Raw genomic sequence first — 21,837 nt, 5'->3', positions numbered from 1 at the left:
ATACGCACGCACGTATTCGAAAATCCAAAATATCCACATAATAAACTATAAAGTTTCCACAACTTAATCCAATGATTCAATGGATTTTCTTTGACCCGTTTTAGTGTTGATCGTATTTCAGGCGGCAAAGCATATCTCATATTTTCATTGTTACTTCATTCGTAAAATGGTAACCGCAAAGCGTTTTATATCTTCATTGTGAGTGCGAGAGAGCTTTTTTGTGGGGCGAAAGACGGGCAACGATGCGACTGAAATGTTGAACAAACGAAAAATAATAGCGTCTCATATATGCATTTTAGAGTTTTGCAGATGGAAACAGAGAGCGGCAGTGCCGTTTAAATGTGTGAATGGAAGAAGATAAGTAAGAGTCGACCACAAGTAAATATGTGTGGCATTGCTTACACACGTATGTATATGTGTATGGGAATGAGGATGGCATTCGTTTAATGAAATACAAACACAAAATCATAAAAAGCAAACAGTTGTAAGAGAGAGCATAGCATGAATTGTTGGATTGCAATAGAAATGTGGACATTTAGAGATCGTGCAGTCAGAGTCAGCACAAAACTACAATCCCATATTGTTTTGTGTATGATTGCCGTTGCATACCTATAAATTAGGAAACATACACATTCTGAACCGAACCGAACCAAACCGAAAAGCAAGCACCTCACCGAGCAGCGCACAACTTGTGCGGCACAAGCATACACATGTTTCTAATTCTCCCGTTACACACTCCGTCTCACTCTCATACTCTCTGCCCAATATATCAAAAGCAATGTGGGAAATTTGTTGAGGTTTCTAAGGTAAAGCGATGACGATATTGTAACAATAATGTTTCAGTGGAATCAATTCAAAGTTCGACCAAATCGTTTTTGACCACCGTCTTTGAAGAGCGGGCAACCATGAAATATTCGCCCTGCATAACTATGTGGTGTATTGTATTTCATTCGGCAATCGATATATACGTACGAAGAATTTCTGCGGCAAAGGCATGTCAGCTATGGACAGAATGGCAAAAGAAAGATAGAACGTGGGAAAAAGAGAGAAGGGGAAAAAAGAGGTGCAGAGAAAAAGGGAGAGCAAAGGCTTGTTCAGACATGGCAAAAAACAAGCACTTTGGTATTTATGGGTTTGATTCATGCTGGCAATTGCCATGGATTGATGTCATTGCTTTTGCTTTTTGTTGCTTGTATCTTTCACATTCGGAAAACCCTCCCGACCAACGGCACACAAGGCAAAGAGAATCAAGTTCTGCGATACACACATCATACTGACATGCGAACTCAAACACACATTGCGACATAGCCAGTCAACGACAACCATGAATAAAGAAAAACGAACTCTCTTAACTCGAGTGATACATTTCGCCATTTGACAACAACAACAACAACAACAACAACAACTGAACAGAGGGTAAAAAGCGCACTTTTAAAAAATCCATGCGTGTAATCTGGTGCGGTTTTTTTATTCATAAGCGAAAACTTATTCAATATTCACTTAAACAGTACTTCAAGTTCAAAGGGATTTTACGTTCCGTTCCGTTCGAAAAGTGTGTATGTGCTTTATCGCCGATTTACCAAAGAACTCCCTAGTAAAGACCGCACACACAAATTTACACACCACAAATGCATTGTGTATTCGGTTATAATGTTATGGGTTTTTTTTACGACAAACGTTATAATTTCACCCAACCCACCGAGCGAAATCGCGTCGTATAAATTAATTTTTATCGTGGCCCGCAGCCATCGGTAAAATGCAAACGTGCCATTCCAAATCACACACACACACACACACACACACCGAACGAATATCGATACAATAAAAAGAAAACTTTGCTTAATTAATACTCTCACATGGCACTTCAGCACCACCATCATATTCGGTTTTTGCGTGGCATAACTCACACATGACTAGGACATTATGGGGCGCACTGCGCCAATGGCCACAACGTTGTTTGACGTGCAGCACGGGAAGATTGCGTGCTTGTCACATATCAAAGCAAATTTATGTATCTGCTATGAGCATATTTCCACGTATATTTTCTTGGAAACCTGTTCGCTATTCGGGCACAACTATGACACATATATTGATAAATGTGCGCTCTCTTTGCTGCCTTTGAGATGGTTTGCCTTCGTGAAACCGGCATAAAGCGTTTGCGGATAACTATACTGCATGATCACTGTCTCTTTCTACCGCATTTCTCATTTGGTGTAGATAACGCCACACTCTCACCAATACAAACATACACACGCAAACACAATCCCAAATGTAAATATTTTATTCTGAAGAAATTAATCTAATTCCATGTGTTTGTGCATCAAATTCAAATGAATGCTATGGAAAAATGGTTGTGAAATATCGAAAGTAAATGGTTTTTGGTCTTGTGCTCGGTTCTCTCGTCGAGTATAGCTTCAATATTTTATCCAAACGAAAAAGCAGATTGTATTCGTACAGTGCACGAGAGGTGGCTGTTTCATTGTTCGGTTCTATGTTTTGTGTGATAGTGTGCATTTTCGTTGGCAAATTGTCAAGAAGTTTCACGCTCGCACACACTCACACTCACTGGCTGCCACACGTGAGCAAACATCGAACGAGAGACAGAGAGCGAGAGGGCTTGAGCGCACTATCTACTTTATTGAACGAACGATCCGAATAAAACAACAACGATGCCATTGCAATGCACTGCCATAATAACAATGGAAAGCAAAAAGCTCACTAACAATACACACATTACGGGTGTATACAAAGTGTGTCATTTTTCATAGAGAGAATGCAGAATGAGAACATTATCATCCGTAACGTACGAAACGTGTGCAGTAAATTCGTGGTAAATGTTAAAGTTAAATGTTACCGTATGATACGTTGTCGTAATAAGAATGCGTTCATTATGGTTGAGATGTCTTTTCTTGCATGTTCATAGCGGACCAAAGCTATAGCAAACGAACGAATGAACGAGCATGTACATGTACAGGCACACACACACACACACCATTTGATATAGTTACTGTGCACACACCATTGAAAGTGATTGGGAGACACGGCAGCTTATGCACGGGCGATCAACACATATTCTACGTTTTATGTGCAAAGCGATAAAACGGTGTCAATGTGCACGTGAACATGGACGTGAGTATGGCAGTGAATTGAGGATCTCCACGTTATTGTGTGTACGGATCGACTGTGAAGCGAGTAAAAATGCACAATATTTTAGTTTGGAATTGCTTTTTCAGAATCGAGATTGTTGTCAGGCTTGAGGATGATGATGATGACGATGGTGATGTGCGTTGAAGAGTGAGTGCATGTGTGTGTATAATGATGTGATACTCTTCGCTTATGTTTCATTCAAACGATCAATATGGTCTTTTAATCGTTTTTTATTTCAACGGAAATTCTTTGCGTTTGCCCCAGCACACACACAGTCGTTCAATCAATAGTGACTGAGTAAGTGAGTGAGTGATTTTATTTGATATGCCACCTATATGTAGTGATAATCGACTCCCAGTTTTATATTTTTGTGGTGTTGGTGTTGGTGTGTTTGTTTGACGATGGTTTTATTGGTTGCCGATAAAATATCCATCAATTGTGTTATTTATTGCAGATTGCTTGGTAAATAAATCCACCTGATTTTAGCACGTAGATGGCAAACGATATTTTTTCATGCCATTCAAAAAAATAAAATAATGGTTAGATTTTCATTATGAGTGCGATAAATTCACATATGTCATTCTATCCAATCGTTGCCTCTATTGTACGCTTTTGCTACGCATCGTCTTTTTTCCGCTCGTCATATCGGCGACATTTACACTGGGCAGCGTTTTTAATGCCAATCATCATCATCGATCGATGTGAAACATCTGCCGTTTGATCGAACTTACCCATTCCTTATCTCTTTAGCTCTCTCTATTTTGCTCTCTTTATCGCTCGTCCATTCGCTCAAACTATTTCACCTGTTGTTATTATTAATTTTTCCCGAAACGGTTTGAATACAATGTAACAAAAACATCCACTGAATATAATTTCATTGTGTAGTCTCATTCCGTTTTTGTTTGCCATTGCGACATATTTATGTGCTGATTGGTATTTGCTCATGTTGTTGGCGTACATATTTTTTCTATTCATTTCTCTGTTGTTGCTGTTTTTTTTGTTTATGCCTGATAAATTTATTTCTATTGCTTGTTCTCTGTCGATGTGACAAAAATATATTCACAATTCGATCAATGTGCACGTTTCAAAGTAGCATGAAAACAAAGCGAAAAAAAAGCCGAGCGAGAGAGAAAGAGAGAGTGAGGGCGAACAATTTGTGATTGTCGACGTCCAATTTAGGCGCATATAGGATATGTATCGACGTACACAGAAAGCATTAATGTGGTTTATAATAGCCGAACTGGGTCTAGTTTTATGTTGATAAAAACGATGTTGGGCCACGCATGTCATAAATAAAAACATCAATTTGTTACCTCTGTGTTGCGTTTTCCCGTTGTTATTATTGCTTTTGCCGTTTAGCTCGAGCCGTACAACGGTCGCCTTTTTTTTCTGTCGCAATAGCAGCCGTAGCCGAGGCATCGAGGTAGTGACATTGGTAGCTATGTGTCATGTGTGTGTGTGACGATATTTTTGCGTTCGATGTCGTACCATTGCGATTTATGGATTGATGTTTCATGTATGGTCCACTCATTTTCTGCATTCGAAATGTATGTGTGTGTGTGCTTGTTAGTATTCTGGTGCTGAAGTGCGTTTATATAAATTTCCTCATCGCTTTCATTTTGATGTACACGGTCTTTCAGAGAAAAAGCGAAGCTATGGTGGTGATGGCAACGGTATTGTTGCTTTTTTAGCTTCATAACAACTTTATGCATGCATTCAAATGAACGCATGAATAATAATGAGCTGGCACATTATTGAGTTTTTATGTAGTTTTGTCGGCATGAACGTCCTGCAAGCCTGCAAGTTATGAAAATCGCCGTAATTTGAAGTGATTCCCAACTTTAATGATACATGAAAAAGGAAAATGAAAGGGGAAATACACCGGATAACCACATGTGTATCCATTTAAAAACTTTTTTTTTCATAATTCAAAGCTCCTCTCTTCGAACACGCTTCCGGATACAATTCCCTAAGCTTTAAAAAATGCAAACAATCGACCGCTTGGTGCCTGTTTTTTTCTTCTAAACTTTCATCGTCTTTATTATTATCATTTTTATTATAATTTGTTTACAGTGAAACTTATGAATTCCGTCGACTTGTCATCATTTCAGAGAGTACAAAATTACACTTACAAACGAACTAAACGGCGCAATAACTTACTTAAATGCAAATGTACATAATCTACGCATGCAATTTTGTGTAACGCAATAAATTCTCCAAACAGTTTGCTATAAAATTTTCAACTAAACTATGATAACGTAGAGCTATAATTATGAATTTAAATTAATAAATTAAACATTATGAAAATTAAATATATATGCTTATCTTTGCTACATCGTCGAAGTCATATCGAAATCGTTGAATTTTATCGTGCATGTTCACTCTTGGCTACTTCTACAACTAATTGGGAGGTTAGTGGTTCCGATATGTTTGTGTTTGTGTTTGTGTGCATAAATGAAAAATTCTTGTCGATTTCAATTCAATGTAAAATGTAACCGATTGGAATCGATAGTTTTCGAAATTTAATCCAAATGGAAGGCAAAATCATATATTTGACTTTTCGTTTGTCTGCACAGATAATGCTGCTAATCTCTTACTCTTGAACAATACCACTTTAAATGCTATACATATATGTTCTCAGTTATAAATGCAATAAATTAATAGACACTTAGATATATATATATTTCTTGGTGTAAATCAATATTTGAATTTCGAAAGCTGAAGCACGTATGTGTGTGTGTGTGTGTGAGCGTGGGGAATGATTTTCCAAATAAAACGAGCAGTGTTTAAGTATGTGAAATTATTGTTTGTATTTTAACAGCTAATAAATCTCTCGCTCATTCTCTTGATCTTCTTCTTCTTTGGGGTGGTGGTTCAATTCCACCATCGATTCGCCTATAGCCTGTTTCAACGATACTTATCCAAATAGCACTTTATGATACCGAGTTTACAGTTTTCGGGATAGTTATGTTGCTTTCGCTTGCGGCCCGATTGTCTAAATTGAAAAATAAACTTTCGCATGAATAAGCAAAATCACAAACACCGAGCGAGAGGACGAGAGAAAGAGAAATAGAGAGGTAGAGTGCGAAAGTAAATCGACAACGTGCAAGAAATATAGTATAAAATTGATGATTGGTAGTTTTGATCGTCTCGTATCGTAACGTCTCGTTATTTCAGACGCCGATAAATTTCCATTCAAGTGTGAATTATAATGTGAGGGTGGCCTTTATTTTCATTTTCCAATATAAATTTGGAGCAGCCAACGAATGTATCACGTATTAATGAATGAACCACATTTTCATAATAATTTTCCCATTTTAAGTATAAAACCAGACGAAGCGACAGAGAGCGAAATGAGTAATTGGAATTTCGTTCACGTCACGTAAAATTCTCTGTCGCTACTTTAAAATTGTAATCGATACATTTATGAAACGTAAATCTTAAACCATATTTCAGATAAAATGGAACGAACGAATGAGTGAACGAATGAGCAGCAACCATTTGAGAATTGAACGTAGAAAAAAACGCTCATAAAAATTCCGAAATGCGTAGTCGATAAATGAAATATTTATAATCATTATAATTTGCACTAATTACCACTTCACGTTCGTTTAACCTTTTTTTCTCTCTATTTTTTTTTTAAATGTCTATGGTCTTGTTGCTCGGCTCGTCTGCGTGCAGCACACAATCTCTAACGTGGTGCTCGTAATTATGAGAGAAATTCGAGGTGAATTGTGGATCTGTTGATATGCGAGCATTAGAAGTTGTCTCTGTGGTAACGATAAACGACATTTTAATGAAGCCATGCTCGTTCACACACACACACACACACACACTTCTGATATTGAAATCACAACTGCGATGCAAAGAGCATTGTATGTGTAAGTGTATGCATCAAATGTCAAGGCAGGAACGCAAACTGTTCGCAAACGTCATGGCATCCAAAAACAGTTGCAGATAACGACAGACAGAGAGCGAGAGAAAAAGAGGTGGCAGTGCGAATTATTTACAAGTGGAAGTAATCTAATATGATTATCATCGCATTTCTTCGCAATTGAAATTAAAAAATTTCGCATGATAGATGAGTATGTCATGAAGCGAGTAATTAATGCGCGTATAACTTCTCACCCGCAACGAACATGAGATTCGCATTTCATTGGAAAATAGTGCATGTTTCGAACACTCAAATGGAAAACCATAAGTGTGTGAAGTTCTGAACAAGTTTTCAAGCATCGGTTTGGTGCTTTGATTTTGTGGAATTCTCTCTTATCATCTCCACCATCTGTCTCTATATGTCTCAACTCTGTATGTTTCTCCATTTTCGTATCACTCAATTCTCAAGTCTGCCGTTCCTTGCAATTTTCCGTTGATTTCTTCAAGGAATGTGTTTGTACGCATCAATTCATCATTTTCTCGGTAATCTTGATTACATTCGTTCTCAAATATTTAACTTAATATGTGGTTAATTTACACCTTCAATTTTCTCATTGTTCTGACACTTTATCCGGAAACGATTATTGAAATTCCAGTCGTTTCCACTGAAATTGCGGAATTTCAGCTTCAAATTTTGCTTCTCCGCTATCAATTGTCTACTCTACCAATAACAAAAGGCACAAAATCTCATTCATGCTGTTCATTCGTCTCTGAGTAAAAAGCAGCAAAATGAAAATTTCGAATAAAGAACCAAAAACGGAAAATCACAACGGAAAAAACTTGGGCAAAGGAAAATATCGCGGTATGAAAAAAGGCGCTCGCGAGAGGTAATTGTTTTTTGAATACTAATGAGTGTGATGTTGACAATGATCCCGAGCGGGCACAAACATACAATTATAATTGGATTCGTTTACAAGGCATCAGGCCACAACAAAGTTTTGCGAAATGTGACACACAAAAGGAGCCAGCGCAGATTCAATGGAAAATTATCCATTTGAGTTTTTTTTTGTTTCTTTTGACGGGGGGAGAGAGAGAGAGAGCAAAAATTATGCCGTTTGCCTGTGTGCCATTCGTTTTATGTCTTCCAGTAGTAACCGTCCACATTTTTTTCTGTATTGTGTGTGTCCTGCTTTTAATGTCGTCGTTCTCTTCAATTAATAACTTTATTAAATTAGCATTATGCTCGTACAAATAAGGCTTCTTCGGTGTGGACGGCGCCATTCCATTTATTCCACTCTGATTGGCCATTATATCCTATTTCCGACGTGAGCAATGACGACAGCCCAAAACGAGAGAGTGTTAAATGCCGAACGGTTCTCGCGTACGCTCAAAATTATGTTATGAATAATCAACATGGAGAGACGAAGAAGAAGAAAAAAAAGCGAATGGTAAAAATCACATAAATACAAATTATGACAAAATAATAACTTAATTTTTGTGCATTTTATACGTGAAAATACGGTGGTGGCCGTGGCCATCGTCCTTTTTATTATACACATTTATTTTCGCGAAATTTTCAAATTATAGGTCATAACAGATTATTTTCAAGCGACTCCATCATGCACGCCCCTACTCGCCCTCATACACCGCAATGGGAAATGGCTCAAAAACGAATGGTAATGGATCAATTAGAATGGAAATAACGTCCGATGGCATTTCGTATTAACCTTTTGGGTATTTTGGGCCACTGCCACCGCCGCTGCTACGCTGAAATCATCTCGGTGTGTGAAACACCTTTTGAGGAATGGAAATAAAGGGAATTTGCAATTTGTTGCAAACAAACGCCCAAACATACCATTCAAAAAAGCGACAGCGACAACAAAGTCGACGAGGACGGCAGTTCAGATTGAATGGGAAATGCTGCAAGTGCTACAAATGACCAGAAGTCAATTAACTGTGGGCAAAAGTTTGATATAAATTTTCTGTGGACTTTCAAATGCTTTCAACGCGTTTATACAAAATGAATTCGAATGAATTGTACGATTCACACCATTGCCGTATCCATTTGTGTATGGTTCGTTGGTTTTGCTGGCTGGCTATAGAATGCATGAAGAACATGGAATTTTTTGGCATCAAGCTGTGTGACGCAGTTCAAAAACCCAGTCCAACATTACAAACGTAAGGATAGCGCGAAGACTGAGCTAAGCCATTGCCTATACATAACAGAGAAACTTTATCGTTGAACGAAAGACAAAAGTAAACTGCAACCACTCGAAATTCACAGCACTGACTCAATTGGGAATGAAGGTGAAATAAAAACAAAATCAACGGAATGGAGTATAGCAGTGACGGAGGACAGCAGGGATGTGTGTGAGATGTAATACAGAAGAAGATACCGAATTTAACTCGCGCACATTTGCCGTTCATTTTAATGAATCGGAACAGTTTCGAGCGCACTGTTTAATTTGCTGCTGCACAGAATTATGTTTACGTCGACTTCATTCAATTCAATTGAATTATTAACGAATAAAGTACACGAGTGGATGCAACGACAACGTCTTCTTTGTCGACTACCTTTTCTCTCTCTCTCTCTCTCTCTCTCTCTCTCTCTCTCTCTCTCTCCTTCACTCCAAACGATTGAACAAGTGCTCAGGTTATCTGCATACAACTTCTGAAACAATGCACCAACACAATGGGCACTGTGTGTTGTCTCTGTTCAGTTCAAAGTGCTTGTGCAATTTACTCCCCAGTTCTTTTCATTGCTGAATAACTTAATGTCGCACTTTTTCCTCTCGTGTTTTTTTCTGTGTTCTTCTTCGCTGTCGTTTACATCAAAATCGTTGAGAACATGAATGAATTCTAAGACACCGAAAGATAAAAACAAAAAGATAGTGGGAGACACAGCGAGAGTAGTGCATTTCGTGCAACGTATCTTTGGGATTGAAAGAAAGAAACGGCAACGTATGTGCTAAATCCAGCGGCTCATGGGATATGTCAATAGCTATGCACACAACCATGAACGTTCTGTGCATAAACAACTCAATGAAGTTCAAAGGCAACGGAATTCATCTCAACTGAACATAATCGAATAAAACGCCGAGACTCTCTTTCTCTCTCTCTCTCTGTCTTACAAAGACACCCAGGAGAAGGAAATGAGCAGAATGCTGCGTGTGCTGCATATTTCTAGCGTAGTAGTTTTTCTCCCTCATCGTTATCTACTTCGCCACTATTGCTGGCTGGCTGGCAATTTCAAAGCGGATCGAATTAAGTGGAATGAATTATATGCTTGAGATAACTGTGTACGGTATCGCTACTTTGAAACACACACACACATGCACACATAGGCTTGGTTTGAAACAAACAAACAAACAGAACGCGAAACAGGAAGCACACTTTTTGAACAACATTTCGAGTCCATTGTCAGAGTGCGAGCCTTGCTTTGCAGAGTATATGATTTTCACCGGCATTCATGCTATGGGCGCTGAGAGGCGAACGGCAATAATAGCCTCGAATAGAATATGTTTTATAAATAAATGGTATAAATTCTCTGGTATCGCATCCGTCGTCATTGTTGTCGTCAGCAGCCGTGGCAGCATCAGCACAGAATGTGTGAGTGCGTTAGCAATCTGGGTGCTCAGTGATTGTTTTTCTTTTCCTCTTTGTTTCGTTCATTTAGCCGAGCAAATCCAATAAGTTTTGCGTGGAAATGAAATCGCTGCTCGAAACTTTTTGTGTGCTGCAAAAATGGATACACATACGAGCGAAAAATAGCAAGACTGTGGAAAATGCGAGCGCAGAAGTGAGATAGAAGCATGTTATGGTGTTTGTGCTGCGAAAAAATCGAAATGTAATTTACCTGGATGCTGTGCATTTAATGTGGCATCGTAAATGGAAGAAAAAATAACATATGCAGGAGGAGGCTTAGGCGGAAAACGATTTTTGCCCGGAAAACAACGCTAGAGCAATGGGGCTGCTCGAGCAAATTGCCAAAAATAAAGACAACACACATAGAAATATAAATTGATATCAAGATATCGCCGTTCTTTTTTCTATCAGTCTGTAAGTTGGATTTTGTGTGTATGTTTCCCGCGCGCGTTATCTCTATTCCGTTGATGGTGCTGTGGTTGCGGTTGTTCAACAACTTGTTCTTGCGCATAAAACGTCTTACATTTACCGTGAAAAATGATCATGAATTATCAATTCGAACGAAGTGAAATCTGTTTTCTTTTTTTTCCCAGTCATTCGGGCATCTCTTGCCCTGAATTTTGATTCGGGTACACACTTATCCCATCTAAATAATTGAAACTAATTTCAAACTGTAATCTTTTACTACTGTCAAACGAATGCGCCACGAATTTTCCATTTAACCAGTATTTTTGGGTGAGAAAGAGAGACAGACGGTTTTATACATGTGGTTTGAAACTGCTTTGATTTTCATTCGACGAATTGCCAGTTCAATCACCACGGAAAAACTTTTTCCGCCGACTTTATCCATAATTCAATTTGTATTCGTAGTAAGTTTCCCAAGCGTTCGTTCGTTCGCTCTTTTTTTTCTGTCTTGTTCTTATTTCTCGTGAGCTCGAAAATTGAAAAATGAGTTCAATGCGGAAATACTCGGTATAATCATTCTAACGGCACAAATTTTGTTGCCTGCATACCGAATGGAATATAAATTGTTGATAATGTTGACCTCCACTTTTAATTCAAACGTTCCTTTTTTAGAGCTTCCGTTTCCTGTTTGTTTATATTTCTACGAAACGTCCTACGTGTTTTTACGAAACCAATTCTCAATGAGCAATGAACATTCCCGCCAGCAATTGCAAACGCGCGCATATTTTGCCGAAAATGAATTTCGAAAATTTATCAGGAAACCCAATGAAAACGGGAACTTTTCTCAACTAAATTCAACTTCGGTCCGTTTGCCTATTTTTCATCAAGTTTATTTTTTATCGTACGCAAGTTCGACGAAGAAAAAAAATAATTGCTTCAAACAATTACTACGAGACGGGAGAAAATGAGCGGAAGTTTGTGGCTTCCAATTAAAGTGACGCCAAACACGCTTTTGAAGAAATATTTTTTTGGGGAGCAAAGTGTTGGTCCTCCATTTGCAAATGGATTCATTTTCATTTTATTTGGGCCGTTTTGTTTTCGCTATGTTTTTGACGCTTTTTTCATATATTTTCGTTCTTAAAATTTGATATATTTTCGTTCTTAAAATGTTATTGATTAACGCTAAGGCCGTAGGCGTTTTCCCGAGAGTGAAAAAGAGATAAGAGAAAATAAAATGCATTGAATAAAATAAATAATATTGTGTCTTGTGTTTGATTTCGTTCTTTGGATCACATTTTTCAGCCAACTCTCTAATCCATATCATTCATTTGTGTGTGTATGTGCTGCTATTCATCTAAAGTCTCATCAGCGTGTTTAGTTTTAATGAGTATCTCTGCAGAAATGTTTACGTCTTGTTCTTTTTTTCTTATTTCGTTTATCTTTTTTGTTACTTAAGTGCTAATATTCATACTGGTTCGAACGACGAATGAAGCGTCTTCGAAACGGCGTCGATTGGACGTTGACTGTGATGATGATGATGATGATGATGACGGTCCTGATGGTGGAAAACCACGTGCACTTCCTTTAGAATTCAAAAAACCCGGTCGAATGCCGGAATTCGATTTCACTGGCATTAGAGTGACCAAAGATGGTGCGGTGCTACTTGGACGGAGTTGCGCTGAAACTCTATCGATCAAGAGCATTTGTTCGTATTGTGTTGGATCAACCTCTTCAACTTCAGCTTCACCGATCAGTGTTTCTGCGCTAGATCCATAATAGCTTTCCGTATTTTGGCTCAGTAAAATCGGCAGTTCATCTTCAGGCGTTGCGGCACTAGATGACGGAGGAAGGGTGGTTGTCGTTGTTTGTACCGGTCTTTTTGTAGTCGATTTCAAGTAATCGGCAATTGATGGATGATCTTTTTGTTGTTCAATCTTCAATTTGTTCGAAAAATGTGACATAAATGGTGGTAATTTCGCTGTTTCCATTGTGTTCATATTCAATTTCGAGGCCAACGTATCGAATATTGCTGAAATATTTTTAATTGGTTCTGATGTGTTACGAACCAATTCGGTTGGCGGTAGGCGTTCGGTGGCTTCGATTGGATTTTCGATGATCCATGCTTGAAGTGTTTCGTTGTAGATCTTTCGCATTGGTGCAACACTTGGATACACAAGCGTTCCGTTTACATATTCCCATTTCGATTGAACGGGAAATAATCCGGGTGTCCATGTTGCCGCCGCCGCACCTGGTGTATATTGAACCGTTTCCACCTCAACATATGATGCTGTCGCTGGTTCTGACTCTGAATCGTAGCTAACGGGATTTGATGTAGTTGACGAAGTCTTTGTTGGCGTCGCCTTTGGCGTTGCTGTTTTTGGTACACTGAACGGTGTTGTTGGTGCAATTAACGAAATACGATCAGATTTCACCATTGGATCAATGACATTCGGCGGCTTCTCTCGTCGTGCTGTCGTTTGATCGCGTTCGGTTGATGTTGAAAGAATGTCTTTTGTAATTGATTTGGTTGTGGCCATTATGTAATCCTTGATATTCTTAAAGCTCAATGTTTCCATTGAGGAAAGAACGGTAGCAATTTCATCAAAACTTTCCGTTTCGGATTCTTCGGTCGTATTCAATTTTGCAGTTTGATTTTTCACTTCTGGTTCTTTCGGCTCGGGCAATTCCAACTCATCGGTTCGCGACTGCATAATCATATCGTCAGAATCCGTTTCATTCAATTTCACATTGCTATCCTTCAACAAATCCAACAGAATCTCGCCAACTTGTTGATTTGTCACTTCATCGTCGATTCCTAATTCGGTTTTGTTTTTGATTCTATCCGTTGTCTCTTCGATATTCAGAGTAATACTTTCATTCGTTTTGTTGTGTTCCAGGGCTTTTTCATATACCGGTGTCGTTGTCATTTTCACCGTTGTCGTTTCAATTTTCGGAGATTCCTTAATCGAAGGCAACACTTCACCTTTATTTAAAAATGAATCATCTCGTTTGCTCGATTGTTCGCCAATCAAATCCACCGGTATTGGATATGGTTTCAATCCAGCACCCAGTCCCAATTTTTCCACTTCATGCGGGCCGTACATCAGCGCTGGATTATTGAAACTATGATAAATGGGTGGCCGATTAGTTTTTTGTACCGTATTTGAAATTGGATTTCGCACTTTGTTCCGAGGCAGTAATTGAACACCAACCGGATCAGTGTTATAACTTGATGGAACTACTGGTGGATTGACAGCATTGTGGATTTTCTTCTTAGCATCGTTTAAATTGTGATCGATTTTAACATTTGGTTGAATTGGAAGCCATGGTTGGTCATCGAGGACGATTGTACTTGGAAAGCTGGTTGCGTTTTTCTTTCTCGTCTGCGATACAATTTCACCTTCGAGTGATACCAAATCTCCAATGGGTCTCTTTGGTGGTGGTGCTTCACTTGGATAAACAACCGATGGAATGTTTGCCTCAGTTGTTGTTGTCGATGTCGTTGTGCTACTCGTTTCTATCCGTGGAATCGATACAGTTGATGATGGAATTGGAATTTTAGTAGTAGTTGAAGCCGCCTCGCTACTTGTATGAATTTCCATTTCCATTTCCATTGTTATCGTTGGAATTTCCTCGGTTGTCGTTGGAGCACGTGGTGTTGTTACTCTCTCGTATTGGAATGGTTTCGTAACATTCTCAAGCTTCAAAATGTTTGCCGTTAAATTTTCAGGCACTTTTGCCAATGGTTTCACCTTTTCAATGGTTGTCTTCTTCGGCTTCATACGAACTGAACCATTTGTGATGGTGAACGGTTTAAGTGTTGATGTTCGTACCTTTTTCTCGGTAATATCTGCGTCGGTTTTGGTCACTTCAAACGAACCTTGGAGAATCGGAGCGTTTTCTATGTCAATTTCAGCCTCAACGATATCCAATTTCGGCTTTGGCTTTGATGTAGTCGCTTTTGAGGACGGTCTGCTGATCAATGTTGACGATGGTGCTTTGCGAGATTTGTCATCGAACATGATTGACGATGGAGTTGTCACCTGAGAAATGGAAATTGACATTATTCAAATCGAGAAGTTGTAAACAAATCAAAAACGAAAGAAAATAATTTTGTTTCTTCATGAAATTCCAATTTTTTGTACAAAAATTTCTATTTTTTACATAAGAAACAAAAAAGCCCACACAAAATCCAAGAAAACCAAATCAATTTAATATGCTTCCATGAAAATTCTCTGTCTCAAGCTAAAATGAAAAACAACGTTCAAAGAGGAAAATTTCTATCGAAAATTCTTCAAATTCTTTCGTTTTTGATGTCTTGATGCGTCATCATCATCATCATTGTTTACTTACCCTTTCGCGAACGAATGAAGCCGAGTTCAAAACTTCTGTATCAAGTGATCTCTTGATTTCCAATGTTGATAAATCGATTTGAATGCCTTTTGCCGATTTCATTGACATGATTTCCTTGAGTATTGAATCACGGATGTGCTCTTCAACGCTACGAATAGTTCTATATCAAAGAAAATCAATAGCAATCAATTAGTATCATTGGCTTTCGAAATGATATGGTAGCTATTCAAATATAGAGTGATTATAAATTTGGTTGCGTCGATAGCCTATTCTTAGTTTGAAGAACATTTGAACAAACGTCATTACCAAAAAAATAGAGAATTTGTGTAAACTGTCATCAAATGCAATGGCGTTTTAAAATACACACCCACACTAGATATACATCGCTTCCGACCAATCAAATTTTTATGTTATGGTTATTTTCTGAAATCACATTCATGTCACTAATTTTAACCTTGTAGAGAGTATTTTCGCCAGAAAACTATAGTTCAGGTTAAACCGTATGCATTTATTCCGGCCGAGATTCCCGAAAATCTATTGATATTTATCATATATTTACCTTGGAACTTTTCTCATGTCAAGAAAAACACGAAAATCAACTTGAACCAATGGTCCGGTGCCGAAACCATGAATGTCACATTTGTATACAGTGAGTCCATTTCGTTCCAAGCTATCGCTGATTAAATTGCGATAGTAATCCACTTTCTGTTGATAGACAGATGTGTGGTTGTATTTTAATCCAGTTGTGAATACATCGCCACGGGTTACTTGGAATTTACCATCAAAAATCATAATGGCTGCAAGATAAAGTGGTATAGAGTGTTAGCAAAATTACAAATGGCATGTGTGGGATTTACTTACAATCGTCTGACTTGAATGTGCTAAAGTAAAATGCGAGCGCAGCAACGGAGAGGACAGCCAGAATAACGATAAATGCGGCTGTCATAAGAATTATGGTAAATGATTTAATGCTGCTGCGGCTTTTCGATGAGTATGTCGATGACGGTGTTAAGTTGCGAGAATCACGCCACATGCCCCATGAATTGTAGCCATATTGGTTGGTGTAGCTGAAATCATTGTTGCATCCAGCGTTGTTGGTGTACGGATTGCCCGATAAATGTGAATACGGTCCAATTGTCGAATGCCGTCCCAATGTATTCTGATATGACGAACATGCTGCTTGCTGTAAAGAACAAAATAAAACAAATTCACATTCATTAGAATTCGTTAGAATGCAAATTTAATTTGTAGAAACTAAAAATGAATAGAACCATAATTTCACATAAAATTACATGACTGTTATACATTTAAATGTGCCTGACGTAAAAGAGAGAAAGAGAGTGAAACGTCACGGTCGAAAAATTTGAAGCTATATAGAGAATGTGAAAAAAGAATCATTGTGGAGGATAAAATCAGCTTCACAAGTTTTAAGTGAATGCTATAGTGATAATTTTCCATGAGCTGCTATGCTCTGTCTGTCACATTCCATCCGAAAACACTTGAAGATAAAGCACACACAGACACACATAGTTCAACACATGAAACCTAGATGATCGAAACGTGTAACGCTATCTGAGCGGAAGCATTTGCATTCGCCATGTTTCGCAATGCGTATGTATATGGGTATTGTTCGATGAAAATTGAAGATAAATAAAAGCCAAATGAACTTGTTCTGTATCACAAGATGATACCGTTTGAAATAAAAGCCTGTGCAATTTCGGTCGATTTCTGGGCGAAAAACGGCCTCCATGCAACCGAACGAGCAAGCGAAGGAGCGAGAAAATGCCAGTGCCGAATTGGAATGTCGAAAACTTTGCAACACTTGATCTTAAATTGAAGTCGACAGCCAAACATTTAATGCAAATATTTACAGTGAACAATCATAGCGTTGCATTCAACTTGAGCCATCTCAACTAATTGTTTAATAATCGATGGCTCTAATTCTTCTCTCTCACTCGCTCGCTATTCGTCTCCTACAGACACACATTTTCTGCTTTTCGAAAGTGTAAGAGAAAGAGTTGACGCAGTGCTGGGGAGCATGTTAAAAGGAATGGTTGCTTTTCTCGGTTGCACATGCACATTCATAATATTCAATTGTAAACAAACATTACCGGGGCCAAACAACAAGCTAACTTTTTCGGTACTTTTCCGACAAAATGAAATTAGTTTAAAGCCGAAATGTAGTCGGTGCATTGCAGCGATGAGTAAAAGTTTTTGATTCCGGCAGCACCCACACTTTGCTATTACGCTACTGCACTCTCTTCAGCTCTGTCTCTCTTTCTCAATGCCTTTTCTCCTCTCTGTATGTCGCCTCCTCTCTTCATCGCTGCAGATGTATGCGTTTTTCGAGAATTTATTTGCACTGAATCTCTCTCTCTCTCTCTCTCTCTCTCTGTGTGTGTGTGTGTGTCTCGTTTCACGTGCTGCGTATTGAATGTCTCCAGCATTTTGCAAGCAAACACACGATGCTTTTTGCACTTTTCCTGTTTTTCCAGCCCCGTCACATTTGCATGAAACATCGAAAACATTCCAAGTAAGTATGCGGAACATAAGCCAAAATGCCAATGCTCAACGACAATGACACGATCAAAGCCTTTATATTCGGATAGCACAATACTGTTTACTTCTCGGAACAATGTTTGTTTTATACTTTATATTACACTCTCATCGACTTTTCGATGCGCCAGCATTTCGACGTTTGGTTCACTGATGAATCATCAGTGATGATATGATGGAGGCAGACGAGAGAGCGAGAGAGAGAGAGACAGCAAGCGGCTGGTAAACTTGCAATATAATGGAAAATGAACATTTTATCCAGGTATCAATAGAATATACTTGGAGCCCATCTCGTTAAATATATGGGACCGATGCAGTCGTTCGTTCGGTTGTTTGGTGTCTTTTGGTATTAAGGCAGCCGCAAAAGAAGCACACAAACATTCAAGTTTAAAAGCTTTTTCAACGCATTGAACGGAACGCGCGGGCGGCGCAAGAGAGAGGGAAATTAGCATATGAATATGCATTGAATTTGATAATGGCAAAAGAATTTCCACCATCCACCATTCATGAAATGCAACAGAAACCCATTATCATTAACACTTTTTTCCCGAAAACTCAACTGCACTGAGTGCTACACCAAATAGAAACAAAGTGATAAAAGTATCATGCAAATAGGAAAAGAATTGTTTTCAATGGCGAAAAATTACAATTAACAAACTTGCGCTGTTTTCTTTTCTTCTTCAAAAGGTCTCGTGCGTGGTATTATATGCACAATCTATTTCGTATACACGACTTTTAACATTCATAAAACAAAACGAATAACAAATTTTTACAGTTTTGACCTCGTTTTTCTGTATTTTCTTCATTTTTACTGGTTCGTTGGAGAACGAACTTTTCTTCGGTAGATTGAAATTTTTTTTTCTCTCCTCTTGAATCCCAGAAATTTTCTTTAGCTCAAGCTTCTGAGCTCTGTCCAACCCATTTCGTTTCAATTACTATGCTTAAATCGTCATAAAATCGGTTACTATTACGGTGCTTATTTGAGAGGTGGCGCAGGCACAGACAGAAAAAAACCGAAGCGTCTGCATTTTATATGAGAGGAAAGCGTAAGAATCAAGTGTTTGAATGAAAGGGGCGATTTGAATGGAAGAGGAGCCGAGAGTCGAGTGGAGTTAAAAAGGTGAGAGACAATGTAACGCAATAATGTATCATGAATGAGACACATTCAATCTAATCTTAATTTATTTGAAATAAAAGTTTCACCTTCTGGGAATTCAATGACCAGACGAGAGTTTTTTCTTCGTCTTCTTTTGCGTGCTTGCAAAACGAAAGGCGATACGAACCGATACAAAAAAGGGCGAGAGAGAGACACACACTAGAGGGATGAAACAATACTATGAAAACGAATTAAAAACAACATTGACATTTTCTTCATTTTCTCCTTTTATTTCTCGGCTTTATTTGTATATGCTGAGAATTGCGGTACTTTATTGTCAGCCCTGTTGCTACTTTATCTACTCATCGTGAAATCGTGTGCCCACTTCTTCGGAATATTGTGCATTTCACTTGATTCACTTGTTCCCTTTTTCTCCGCATTTTCCGTTTGCTGTACTGCGGCGTAAAAAAAAAAGAATACATAATTTATGTTTTAATGCGTAAATGCTTTTTGTTTCGGGCCCACTCGAACAAAAATGCGAGGAAGAAAGAAAGCAGAAGGAGAAAAGTTCAGACGTTTCTTTTTTTCTTCTGTTTTTCTTGTTTTTCTTTTTGTTTTTGTTTGTTGTGTGATAAAGACTCGATCGTGGCTTGTGCTATGCGGAAGAAATAAATTGAGTTACAGGCGATGACTATCAATTTCCTTCGATTTTTCCCTCCCTCTCTTGTTTCGTTGTTTCTCGTTTATATTTGACTCTGAAACAGGATATATTGGTTGATATTTTCATTGATGTGAAACTCTCTTGGGCATTTCCCAGTTGTCCTCTGATTGAAAAATGTAACACATACACACACACACATAGAGAGATCGATAGAAAAAGAAAGAGAGAAGTTCAACAAGAAATGTCGCAACTTTGGCACAAGAAATGACAGAGGATTTACGTTATTTTGATAGATTTTCTGCTGAGGGACCTGAGCACATGCATGATGTGTGTATGATAACAGAAGTTTTGTGGATCGTCAGTACGATAGCCTTGATTGACAACGAATTAATTGATTCGTTAGCACATGATTACAGAAAGAGACATTGGCTGTGGCTTTGACCGCACTTGCCCAAAACCGAGTGTGTGTGTGTGCATGTATATGTGTGTACCTGTACGTAGTGATTGACTCTAGATTGCGGTAATTGTATGGCTCGGTTTTTGTCATCATCGAATGCACCAAAACCGTACAGTTGATTTGTCGCCCAATTATTATCATAATTACGTGTCTCCAAATGATATTCAAATACCTGAAGCAACCGCATAACATATGGCAACAAAGAATACAAAACCCACTCAATTAGACTGCCATTAAATCGTGGGAATGTACGTACTTGTTTTGAATGTTCTATTTGTTTGCTTGCTTGAAAAGCTTATAATTTCATCGGTTGATAAATGAAGTGAATATGCATTTACCTTAAATCTCTTCACTACAATCCTACACAATTCGGTGGAAGTTTATCCATAAAAAATCATTCGGTAAACATTGAGACCAAATCAACGAACATACACCGACTGAACAAATGTGTGATTAATTCAAAAATAATTCGAACATCGCCAATGTAAATTCACTTGGACATTTTATGCCACAAGTAATTACTCATTTAGAGAGTGAGCGGGGTATAATCATAATAATCACCGAATGGTTTTGCACCATTTGACCAACGAATAAACTATGTGACAGTCATATTCCGCACTTTTGCTCGTTCGTGCCACCCACCCAACCAAAAATAGCCCCACGGTCATCATCTCATTCATTCATTCATTCGACTTGGAATTCAGTCGTTGTACCACTCGAAATATTGTTATTTAGTTTCACAAAATGGTTTCGCTTGTTGAATGCAAAACATAAGAGCATCATGAATATTACAAATCATTTTATCGAATAATTTTGGCCGACCTCTCTCTCTGGCTCCCCGTGTTTGACGTTCACATTTCGAGTGTGCCGGAACATGTTCTGAACACGGCTGAAATGTAAAAATGGATTTATTCTCGGCGAATGCCATAAATTTCCTTATGGCAACGTGCTAGCAAATGTTCCATACATTTGCTGACTATTTTAGTTCGGTTCCCTTGTATTCGATGTCAAAATTCTCCCTCAGTGTGTGTGGAAACATTTACAAGTTTTTCACATGGATTGTAGTGCTCCGTGTAACATGTGCTCGCGCGTGTGCGATTATATGCCAGAGTTAAACCATAATTACACGGATTATTTACAAGAAATGCAGCTTTCGAGCACTAATTTTTGGCTAATAAGCAACAAATCTATTGTTGATTCAAACATACATATGATTTACTTTGAAAATGATGCCGCTTGCCGCTTCGATGACGGATTATTCGCGTAATTCCATGAAACTTGCAATAAAGTCGAACGCATTTAACTTATGAACGACAGTATATTATATGTTTGTGCAGGCAATTTCTCCAGCATTTATGCACGCATACACACATTGAGCCAATCACAGCAGATTCACGTAATAGTGCACACATTTTACAGTTTTCGATCACATTGAAATAATATTCCCACAACATGCATGATTACATTTCTCGTCATGATGATGAATATTGACCTGTGTATGTCAAACAGTCAAACCGGTTCTTATCAAATTGGCACAGTTCACGATCCCAGGTCAGTCGATGGGCGTTTGCACATCGTTGTGCCAAATACATACGGGTTTGATGATGACGCAAGAACGACCCAACCCCGTTCAACGAACCGAAC

The 21,837-nt window shown here is 38.4% G+C and overlaps 1 protein-coding gene across 1 annotated transcript in view; it reads right to left on the bottom strand.

Annotated features, from left to right (window-relative positions):
- Positions 1–10,535: 10,535 nt before the first annotated feature.
- The window catches only part of LOC129566896 (mucin-2), a 65,173-nt gene continuing 53,871 nt past the window's right edge, over positions 10,536–21,837 (bottom strand). The window contains exons 3-6 of the mRNA XM_055443267.1: positions 16,285–16,606; positions 15,983–16,220; positions 15,424–15,583; positions 10,536–15,113 (exon numbers count right to left, since the gene is read on the bottom strand). Coding sequence (XP_055299242.1) covers positions 12,522–15,113; positions 15,424–15,583; positions 15,983–16,220; positions 16,285–16,606 — 3,312 coding nt within the window. The 3' untranslated portion in view covers positions 10,536–12,521. The remainder of the gene's footprint in view (positions 15,114–15,423; positions 15,584–15,982; positions 16,221–16,284; positions 16,607–21,837) is intronic.

The sequence above is a fragment of the Sitodiplosis mosellana genome, unplaced genomic scaffold (assembly GCF_009176505.1).
Source record: "Sitodiplosis mosellana isolate CC-2019 unplaced genomic scaffold, AAFC_SMos_1.0 Smas_scaffold_5, whole genome shotgun sequence".
NCBI lineage: Eukaryota > Metazoa > Arthropoda > Insecta > Diptera > Cecidomyiidae > Sitodiplosis > Sitodiplosis mosellana.
The sequence above is the reverse complement of the archived record's forward strand: the minus strand, read 5'-3'. Positions and strand labels throughout refer to the sequence as shown.